General features: G+C 35.8%; 1 protein-coding gene across 1 annotated transcript; it reads left to right on the top strand.

The window, feature by feature from the left end:
* Positions 1 to 1160: 1160 nt before the first annotated feature.
* Positions 1161 to 10375, top strand: cox6b2 (cytochrome c oxidase subunit 6B2). Its single transcript, XM_067448953.1, has 4 exons — positions 1161 to 1259; positions 1725 to 1851; positions 2292 to 2392; positions 10073 to 10375. The coding sequence occupies exons 2-4, from the start codon at positions 1746 to 1748 to the stop codon at positions 10124 to 10126; spliced, it is 261 nt and encodes an 86-aa protein (XP_067305054.1). The 5' UTR covers positions 1161 to 1259; positions 1725 to 1745; the 3' UTR covers positions 10127 to 10375.
* The last annotated feature ends 1761 nt before the right edge of the window (positions 10376 to 12136 follow it).

Raw genomic sequence — 12136 nt, 5'->3', positions numbered from 1 at the left:
ATTATTATTATTATTATTATTATTATTATTATTATTATTATTATTATTATTATTATCGTGTTATACTACTATTATACTTGCCTCATATCCTCCCTGGACCCAGAAAAAAAAAAGTGTTTTGAAATTTGTATTTTTTTTTTTATGTCATTACAAAACTGTAGAGCATAAGAAACCAATTTACTTTTTCTATTTTTTATTTTTATTCAAATGTTAGGCTATTTGTCCTCTGTAACTGACACCAGGACTCAGTTGTTTAAAAAATAAAATGACATGAAATTGCATGTATAGGCAAATACAATGGGATTTATTTTTAATTTACCAATCAATTTTTAGGTTTCAGGTTGTTGTTTTTTTAAAACAAACTTTGTTGAAAGATGATTCTGAACTATGTAATGAAAGGTATAATGGAATGCATTTATATACCATCTTACTTTATGCAATAGTTTGGGTAAAATGGCCATATTTAATACAAATAATAATAATAATAAATTTTATTTATATTTGTTTTTTCCTGTCCAATGTAATACACTGTATCTAATTTGCAGAATGTGTTCTTGGCGCAGAATGTAATGAAAATAGAAGGGTAAGAATGTGAGTAATAGTTGGCAACATCAGCATAATATATTCTAACATTTCACAGGAACATTATGTAATTTATTTCCCTATTCACTTGTTGTGTCTCTAAAATGCCTGATAAACCTGATTAAGTCCTGGCATCCACTACATTGGACATTCATGAAATCAATGCCCTGTTTTGTAAAAGAAAGTCATTTTGATTAGAAACCCCTTAACATTTTCCTGAGATGATTATTTATTAGTCTACAAAATTAAAAAATTAATCAGATTTAAATTAAAATTACAAAATATTATCATATTTTCATAAGAGTGCTAAACATTAATGTCTGTTTTTAAAGACCAAGAAGTTGTTGTTGTCCTGGTGAAACCTCCAAACATTTTTGTTTACAAGCATTCTCTTTACACAACGTGTATGATGTCAGAGAAATGTAGCCTACTATAATGTCCACTACAGTCAGTGGGCAAAAGTCTATTACTGGGTCCAAGGAGGATATTTCATCTGAAGATTAAAATAAACACAACAGAAACGTACATAAATAAAGTGTGTAAAAATCATGGTAAAAATGTCTTATAAGCCCCGACTTGCCTCATCCTCAAGCTCCTCCCACATACTTTGACTTCCCATAATTCAGTGCGCTTAGAAAGTCTTTCGAGAGGACGTTACTATAAGGGCACAGTAAGAGGTAGGCCTCAATGTTTATATCTTTTTAGTCTGAGTTGGCGTGTAATTGTTTATCTTGTGCAAGGTTTGTTGAAATGATTCAGGTTTATTCTATTGTAAAATTGTGAAATATTAACGGGCGCTTTACGAGAACGGTTCATTTGAGTTTAGATAGCGAGTTAGCAAGCGGGCTACTTAAGCCGGTTGCACCAAGGTTATGTCGCTTGAGTTAATATATCTGGGGTTAAACCTATTTTACGTGTTTGCTATTTAACTATTATTTAAATTTACTTTTTGACATTTAAAAGAGCTCGATATAGTATAACAAGTCAATTGTATGCTTCGTATTTGAGACTGGCTGGCGTCAGTCACTCGGTTTTTTTATTACACTGTCCCAACTACGAAATTAGAGCAGCTAAAGCCCCATGATGCACTTTAATTAGACTACTTTGATAATGTTGTTGATCTGTGAATGTTTGTCATGCAGACCTATTATCTTTGACTGAAGATGGCTGATGTTATTGAGGACAAGATCAAGAACTACAGAACGGCTCCGTTCGATGCCCGTTTTCCAAACACCAATCAGACACGAAACTGTTTCCAAAATTACCTCGGTAAGTACAGTAGAAATTATTACGTTATCCATATCTGTACACAAAAAAATGACAAGTTCTTTCAAACTTTGGGGAGCTATTATATCTATAAGCATCTTTATCTATCTATTATGCTTCTTTTTTTTATTTATAAAAGCGAGAATTGTTTACACACAAGCCTGTACAACATCAAAATGAATACAAGGCTTGGATGCTTTTCAACTGATTTATTAATAGTATACTGATCTCACAAATAGTTCCCTTGGGACAGCCTGGACTTGTTATATTCAAGGTCACATTAGTGGTAAAGCTGGGATTTTAGTAGAAAAATACTGTCGCTGCTTATTGTTAGTCTAGTGCCATGTTGTATCAAACCTCTGAAGTTATGCACTTTAAAAAATTATTAATTGTTTGGCATTATTAATTTTTGCAGCTTACTTAATGTTCTTTCTTTCTGTCAGACTTCCACAGGTGTAATAAGGCTTTGTCAAGCAAAGGGCAGGAAACTTCTCCCTGCGAATGGTATCAGAGAGTCTACAAGAGCCTGTGTCCAATGAGCTGGGTGAGTCTCTTCTACTGAAAATGCTTATGTCTGAATAATTACAATATAACACTGTAATAAATATGAAATTCAGACTGAGCCATTTATGTAATACACATTCAGCAGTGTGCGTTTCATTAAAATAAATCACTCTACCTCTTAGGAAAGAGAAATTTCTTAGGAAATTTCCTTTTTTTTGTGGCATCAACAAGCCACCAAAGTCTTTTTTATGTATACACACTTGTTTTGATAACTCAACACATTTTTTTTTTTTTTTTTTGCTTAGGGTTGAGAGTTCAGCTGTGTCATTTGGAATTCTAAATGAATATAGACACTTTAGATAGGTGGCCACAACTTATTAAAGCTACACTGTGTAACTTTTTTAGTTTATTCTCAGCTAAAAACACTTAGTTCTTTCAAAAAGATGTGCTCATTAATGTATATTTACTTCTTTCAAGTAATAAAGCATTCTCGTAAGGTTATAATATGCCATTGAAAATACATACGGGTGAGGGGTTCGAATGCCGGTCGCCATGTTGCTCCTCGATCTTGAAAGTACATTAGCCAAAGACGGACATACCCATAAATTCAAGCTTCACCTTCCACGTTTTACCACTCGATGGCACCGTGTCGAATGTGAAGAGGGGGATTGCCATGATAATCTCAGAAACTAATATTCACTGCATGGTCATATAGCTTTACACCGCTAGATGGGGGAAAATATCGCACAGTGTAGCTTTAAAAAAGGTGAAACCAGCAGTGTTGTGCCATCACAAATGGACACTTACCAATCAGGTATTTCATATAGTAAACTACCATGAGAGAAAATGACACACACAATTATAAAGTGACCTACCATTCCGAAAACTGCCACCAACCATCCAGAAGTGTGCTGGACCTTGACACTGGCTCTTCACAAAGCAGAGTGATGTAGGTCTGTAGATGATATATTAAACTGGATGTCTATAGATGTCTAAGTGGTTATAGTAAGTCAAATACTTTATCAAAACTTTTAGGCATCTCTAGAAATAATGCATGAGCATATTGTTAAAAATGTTTTTTTCTTATGACAAAATATTTGTAAAATTTTAAAATTATTGATGAGAACCACAAACCATATATTAAATTATACACTATATTGCCAAAAGTATTGGGACACTCCTTCAAATCACTAAATTCCAATCACTTCCATTGCCACAGGTGTTCTAAATCAAGCACTAGGCATGCAGACTGCAAGAATTTGTCACTCAGGAGCTCAGTGAATTCATGCGTGTTAAGGCAGGCGTACACTGTGCGAATTCAGACACTCGGAAGGTCGTGAGATATTGCAGACGCTACGAGTCATTTAATTTGATCATCGCATCAAATCAGCTGGTACACGGCACGGCTGTTTGCACCGCGAGCCGGCCGCGATCACACGAGTTTTCATGTAAAAACGCTGCATATGCTGTCAATTAGATATTTTTATATATATATATATATATTTTTTTTTTTTTTGTCTGTCTTTTGAAAGTCTAGGCAATCAAAAAGTTCTTCTGAAGAGATCACTTCATATGATAAAGTTTTTAAGCTTTTTCTCCTATATAAACATTGATCAATTACTATTAAAATTCTCTCATAAATATTTGCTAACTCAATGTATTTTTTACAATGGGGTAATTGTGTTGCAATAGCTTACACACAGCACAAGTAAGCTTGATTTCGAATGGTAAATTGAATTTAAAAAGACGACTAAACAGTAATTAAATAAGAACAAATAAACATATTACAAAAAATAGCACAAATAAATAAAATAGAATAAAAGATATAAATGAAATAGACTGCTTTATTTTTTCAGGTAGGTCTAACATTCAAGTAAGAAACGCAAAGTGGCTAATTAAATTTAAAATAATATTGGATAATGTTTTTTTTGCAAAAAATTAAATAGTTTCATATAAAACCATTAAAGTTACACACATTGATCAGTCAAGAGCAGTGTGATCGTTTGTCTTTTTGTAGTTTGACTTTGAATAACAAATGACTGCTGTCCCTTTAAGAACTGCCGCACTCATGGATCCTGAACACTGTTCCTGTTACTCATTCTTCATTTCTTCCTTCACAGTTTACGACGGTGTTTACATTAATACTCTTCAAAATGTGCACTGACAATTTGGTTGATTGGATTTGACTAATAATAAGATGGAAAAAAGAGCAAATATTTTCACTTGCATGTCAGAGGGGGCTTTATTACGGTATGTGTGTGTGTGTGTGTGTGTGCGCTTCAGATGTGAGCGCGAAATCTGAGGGATTCGTAGAATTATGTGCAATCCCACGCGAAATTCAGACCGATCACACACACTAACACGCTGTCGTAAGGAAAAGTCCAGCAGAACACGCGTTCGGCGTGTTCAGAGGGTTAACCGGGCTGAGTGAGAATATGCGGCTGCGCGTCAACTCGCTGTCGGTCAGAGAGGAGAGGAGAGGAGTGCAGCTGGGATCGATACTGTAGAAACTGAGCAGGCTATCGTATCTTTTCAGATATTTCAGTATCAATATTTTTGACAACACTAGTTGCACTGTGCCGACCCAGGCTTTTTAAAAGTGAAATAAAGTCACACTTCAGAGCCGATTACCGGGCTTCCATGGCTAAAAGAACAAGCGGGCGCGCAAGCACCGGAAATCAGGTGGCCATGGAAACCAAAACTTGCGCGTTTGGAACCGATGATCGGAACCGAAAACAAATTTTCTAAACGATTCCAATGGAATCGTTATTTTTTAAACGGTTCCAAGTTGGAACCGGTTCTCGATGCCCAACCCTACTTCTAAATATTCCACACAGTGGAAGCAACTGGGAAAAACAGCAACTTAGCCATCAATTAGAAAGCCACTTAAAATCAGAGTGGGGTCAGCTAATGCTGAGGCACATAGTGCGTTAGTCGCCAACTTTCTGCAGTCATAGCTACAGACCCCCAAACTTCATGTGGCCTTCAGATTAGCTTAAGAAAAGTGTGTAAAAAGCTTCATAGAATAGTTTTCCATGGCCGAGCAGCTGCATCCAAGCCTTGCATCACCAAGTGCAATGAAAAGCAATGGATGCAGTGGTGTGAAGAACGCTGACACTGGACTCTAGAGCAGAGGAGACGTTTTCTCTGGAGTGACGAATCACAGTTCTCTGGGTTTGGCAGTTGGTGTGGAGGAACTTGACTGGTCTGCACAGAGCCCTGACCTCAACCCGATAGAACACCTTTGTGATGAATAAGAGCGGAGAATGTGAGCCAGGCCTTCTCATCCAACATCAGTCCCTGACCTCACGCATGCGCTTCTAGAAGAATGGTCAAAAATTCTCATAAACACACTCCTAAACCTTGTGGAAAGCCTTACATTAAACCCTACAGATTAAGAACGGGATGTCTTTAAAGTTCATGTGCATGTAAAGGCAGGCGTCCCAACTTTTGGCAACATAGTGTATGTATATATACTAGGTAAACCCAGCCTGATCTGCTGCCAGTAATTTGATTTTACCCTGCAGCTCAGTCTAGAAACCTGTACATTAATTTATCCTGCTTCTGTTACACTTTTGCGGGAACCAATCACAGACTGACTTATCCTGCTGGTGGCTTTAATCGGCCTTGTTTAATACGATGATGATAGAGAAGAGATGGCAAGCAGCTTTTTGTTGACATTGAATATGGTGGCCACCAAAGCGCTGCAAACAGTTGATGCCGCTGTCGCTTAGGGCTGTCAATGAATATTCTAAATTCTAATATATATTTGAATGGTTTTTAAAAAGCGAATTTCGAAGGCAAAAATTAATATTCTAATACAAATAAAAAAGTGGGGGGGGGGACACCATAGAGGCGTGGCTGTCTGCTTTGCGAGTGAGTGCACGCTCATGGGGGTTCAGGGACAGGTCACAGCGTCATGCTGAAAATCGACGCGTCTTGCAGTGAAGATGGCAGTTTTGGATTTGGGTCGGTAGGAGGTAAAATTGTTGAGCCGCGAGATAGATAGTTATATGCAAGCTATGTAAGATACAGTTAGCATACCATGCCTCATTTTATTTAACATTAAACAGAAACACTAAAGTGTAGGCTACTGTACTGACTGAATAGATATTGCATGAATAAAGGATAAATGCACTGCTTTCATTGGTGTGATTATTTACCGTTTCATGTCAAGGAAAAGTTCCATGTTTAGCACAGCAGAGCTCGCTCGGAGCGTTCAATATGCTGTAAAACTTCAACTAATATTAATAATATTTGTTTCAATCACTGAATAAAGCCTGCTATATTTGGGACAAGAGTCTCGAGTCTCGCGACCTTAAATTGCTTGTACAAAACTCTTGATCAGCACTCAAAGTTTGTTCATTTAAACCGTTATCCGCAGAGAGAGCGAGAGGGGGGGTCTGCACTTTGCGGTCTTGGCCATTAGTTAATTTACTTGTTTTGTGTAAGTAATATGTTGTCATATATGTATAAACTTAAATAGACAACATATACAAGTAGTTATGTCTCTTTGTATTAATTTGTCCTGTTATTGACAAAATGCGCAACCAGATGTTCGAATAGTTCGAATATTCGTCTTTGTTTTAGAGGGAATATTTTTTGAGCAATTTTGACAGCCCTACTGTCGCTGCTGTTTTAAAAGATTTCAAAGGCAAGGTTTTCTTTGAAAACAGAAAAACTTGCCATGGAACAATTCCTACAAAATGATGTTTGCCTTATTACCGACCAAACGGCTTTGCAAATACGTCACCCGGATCATTGGTCTGATTGGTTGAAAGACTATCCAATTGCATACGGAGTCATTTATATTATGCTCATTGATCACGCCTCTTGTGCAGTAAAACTACAGAGCAGACTCCCCAGACCAATGTTCAATCTTAAATTGAGCTTGGTCTGGTGATAGCCAGACAAGTGTGTATATTAGCGTTAATTTCATCAGACGAGACAAAATATGTTCGTCAACAACCCTTTTTTCCATGACTAAGACGAGACGATGACGAGACTGCACCAATGTCCAAAAACGCTGACTAAGACTAAATTAACATGCATTATTGTTGACAAAAAAGGAGGAGACTAAAATGTTTCGCATAAAATAAAAACCAAGATAAAATCTCTCTTCATTTACGTCAACAATCGTCTCTAATTTTTCATCACGAGAGAGAATATTCAGCTGATATGCCTTCAAAATATTCTGAATGAGTTCATGCTGCTGTTGCTCAAGTACAGGTCTCGTCTCAGTCTTCTGTCGCTGCCATCCTGTGGCTGCAACACAAAACTACATGGAGCAGGAAAACAGTTGCCGTCTGTCACACATTTTGCGTGAGTCAAACGCTTTCAAGCTCTGACTCTCTCTCACTCTGGCCAAATAAATCTCATGCCAAATTTGTAAAGTTTTAATATGAAATTTAAACAATAAATAGCGTTTTGGCACTAATGTGGCATAATAGTTAATGCCAGAGCTGTTGAATAACAGAGTGGCGACTTGCGTTCACCTCCCTGCGGTGCACGCGGTCACATGGCTCATGGAGCTCAAGCCAGCGCTGTCAATACATTTGAATAGACAGTCATGAACATTTTGATGAGATCTTTTGGTAGTAAACTATTTTTGCAATGATTATGGTCCATTAATGAGCTCTTAAAATATGTTTCTTTTCTAATATATTTATTATTTATATTACTATTAGTAAGTTCACCCAAATAAGTTCACCCAAAAATGAAATTGATGTCATTAATGACTCACCCTAATGTCGTTCCTCACCGTAAGACCTCCGTTCATCTTCGGAACACAGTTTAAGATATTTTATATTTTAGTCCCAGAGCATATGCAGTCTATGCACACTTTACTGGCCATGTCCAGAAAGGGAATAAAAACATCAAAGTAGTCCATATGTGATATCAGTTTTTTTTAATTAGAATTCACATTTTATTAATTACATCTCCAATGTCTCGTGATTTTAGCAGTTTGGATCGCGTGTCAAACTACTGAAATCATGTGACATTGGCTATCCGAATCATTGATCGATTCACTGATTTATGGCCGTTTGAATCTTTATTTGAGGAACACGGAAGAGAAGACAATGCTGAATAAAGTCGTAGTTTTTGATATTTTTGGACCAAAATGTATTTTCGATGCTTCAAGAGATTCTAATCAACCAACTGATGTCACATATGGACTACTTTGATGATGTTTTTATTCCCTTTCTGGACATGGACAGTAAAGTGTGCATAGACTGCATATGCTCTGGGACTAAAATATAAAATATCTTGTGTCTGAAGATGAACGGAGGTCTTACAGGTGTGGAACGATATTAGGGTGAGTTGTTAATGACGTCAATTCAATTTTTGGGTAAACTAACCCTTTATGGTTAAAATAAAGAATTCCAATGCAAAGAGGCAAATTTAGAGTCATTTTGTGGCTGGAAATATTACAATTTTCAATTATAATCCCATGGTTTACCCACTTGGCTCTTTAATAAATAAATATACATGTATCTAGACTAGATTTCCTTAAATGTAAAATTTTAAAACATTAATTCCTTGCATCCTTTATTATACTTCTATAAGCACACACAAGTGAATATTAATGAATGGAAGCAAATATAATTTAACCTAAGAAACACTTTAAAATAGTGCTTAAAAAGACAAACTTGCTTTCCCTTATATATTCAGTAGGCTATATATATATATATATATATATATATATATATGTTTTGATACTGATCGAAATCGATACATTTAATAAAGTTGCATTTTGCATTCAACAAAAATCATTCATCAAGTGTATTTTGTTTGGTAATTGACATTTAACCAATATTTAGGATGTGTGAAACACTATTTGACTGGTATTAGAAATAATCTCAGACATAATTTATGTAAAAAAAGACTAAAATGTTTTAACTAAAACTCGATATTTCTTAGTCAAGTTTTCTTTTGACTAAAACTAGACTAAAATGACAAGACTATTAGTCGACTAAAACGTGACTAACTAAAAAAAGATATGTGAATGACTAAATATGACTAAAACTAACAAGGACATTTAGCACAAGACTAAGACTAAATTAACAATAGGTGATAAAATTAACACTAATGTATATTCAGATTAGTATTAAACTGATTAATTTTTGTTGCTGTCTAACTCACAAAGAAACTCACAAGAACTTTCGCAAGTTTTTGGTTTGTCTTGTGCTGGCCAATGTTACGCTTATACTATTTATCATGGGTTACATTAACGGATGTGACTTAATGTGGTTTTCATAGTGACAAATGATAGATTAATTTCCTTGAATGGAACAACATACAGTTACACTGGTGTTACCCTATTTATATTGCACGCATGCCACTCAAATACAGATGTGCCACAAATGACATGTTTGAAAAATATTACAGATTTGTAAATGTTTGATAGCTAATTTTTTTTATTTTTTTTATTATTTTTTACTAAATTAGGATATTTATTTAGGATGTTGTCTCAATTATATCATTATAGCTGCTCAACTCATCTGCCAGTTACTGCCATTACTGGAGGTGCCAATGAAAACCAGTCATGCCACAGCAACGTGCTTCTGTGTATAAGATTCTGTGTATTTTTACTCTTTCCTTTACTTTCATGGAACAAGACACAAGCGGTAACTGTAAATCTGTTAAAATATGATGTGCTGTTAGAATTATATTTGAAATGCAATGTGTTCTTGTCTTTGTTTGTTTTTCCTTTATTCAGGTGGAGAAATGGGATGGACAGATTGATGATGGAAGCTTTCCCGGAAAGATCTAAATGGTCCCTGTTACCTTCAACTCATGAACTCCCAACCTTTTGTAGAGTACCTTGTAATATTATCCTATTTTGACGTTGTCTTAGTTTTTGGTTTTGCCCACTGAAGGATGAGAGGTCATTCAGAGCGCGCCTTGAATCATGTGACCTTTTGTCCTTTAGCATATTGAGGTCCTACATTTAACATCACACTTTATGACTCTACATCTTACTGTTGCAAATTATAAAATAAAAACGCACAATTTCAACTGATTTCAATGTTTGTTTGTTTTTTAAATAAAGGGTGAACAATGTATAGTTTGTACAGAACATTTCTAAATCATTCCATTAACCATTATATCAAGTCTGACCTGTTGAAAATTGTAATTTAATGGCTTTTGTGAGGTGTGGAGTTGTCATATAGCACAATTCACATATTGATGTCCAAGGTGAACACTGTTCCTTACACATGCCTTATTGACTCTCCTATTAAGACATGATAAATCTTATGAAGATGATTTAGCTATATAGAGTTCAAAGGCTAATTCAGTTTTTACAAATAGCATGAGGTTACATGAAATCAGAGTTAACGAGTTAGGAGGTTCTAAGTAAGCCGTTACCCAGCTCGGCTTTTAAAACAGCAGATGGCGGCAAAGTAGCATGAATTAGGCTCTTATGGTAATGATACACGAGGGACGAGGCAACTTTTTGAACAATGTTGCTATCAATGTGCAACCGGGTGTGAGACGGCCTATGACCGTTCTAAATTATCCAGATAGAAATTTGTTGTTCTCAATGGAAAAGGGCGCCCAAGCAACGTTGCTCAAAAAGCTTACCCTTTATCTGTGTATCATCAACTTTATTGTGACGGCAACCATGATTAAGACGACTGGTAAATTCCTGTATTTTTATATCGCAAACCACAAGGGCAAAAGGACACAGGAATCAATCAAGACGTTACATCATGTTCACAATGCGGCTGTCGCCCTGGCCTGGATGAGAATCATGTGCGCACGCGCGAATTCTCTGATTTCTATTGTAGGAATAGGTGTGATGTCTATTTATAGGCTTCTGAAGATTATCATGTCGAATATTTAGACACTTATATATATATATATATATATATATATATATATATATATATATATATATATATATATATATATATATATATATATATATATATATATATATGAGTAACTGTTCTGCTTGCTATACTGTAGGTTTTTATTTGCATAAGCTGCTTCAAATTTGACCACTTTAGTTAAATGCTTTATATACTGTTTTTATAATGTCCTGTAGGCTACATAGTGTCATCTGCATATTTTTTAGTCAGCAACATATTTAGTACAACGAATGCATGTAAAAACTGGACTGTCTATGATGTTCTAATGATATAGGTAAACTGACACTTTGCAGGTAGAAGTTGTGAAAAATGTCAGGTTCGTAGAGAATTTAGAGTATCTATACTAGCGTGTAGAGTGTAGTTTATAGCCTACAACAACAACGACAAAAAGACCACCACAGTGGCATGATCTAAGTTCTCAAAATGTGTTTCCTTCGGCAAGTTCCTGTTTGTCTGTCTTAAAAGCAGTCAACTAGTCTAGTTCTCTCTCTCTCTCTCTCTCTCTCTCTCTCTCTCTCTCTCTCTCTCTCTCTCTCTCTCTCTCTCTCTCTCTCTCTCTCTCTCTCTCTCTCTCTCTCTCTCATAATTATCCTTGAGTTAATTTGTAATGCTATTTAGACAACTTTTTTTTCACTGAACAAATTAAAGCTATGAGCGTAGGCGGCGAAACGTTATCACTAGATCACACACGTGTATGGAGAGCCATCAAACCCCGCAAATTGTCCAATCTCGGAAGAGAGGACTATTTGTTTACAAACAAAAAAGACGTAATTTTCTCACAGAAGCACTCACATGACAACAATAGCTGTTTTATTGTCGGCCAGCAGCTTTTTTTCTGGTGGGATGCTGCGCGAGATGAACAGAGGCGCGATTCACTGTGGCGAACGCGCACTAACCAAATAAGGACA

This window comes from Pseudorasbora parva, chromosome 7, assembly GCF_024679245.1.
Source record: "Pseudorasbora parva isolate DD20220531a chromosome 7, ASM2467924v1, whole genome shotgun sequence".
NCBI classification, from domain to species: domain Eukaryota; kingdom Metazoa; phylum Chordata; class Actinopteri; order Cypriniformes; family Gobionidae; genus Pseudorasbora; species Pseudorasbora parva.
Note: the sequence above shows the minus strand (reverse complement) of the source record. Positions and strands in the feature narration are given on the sequence as shown.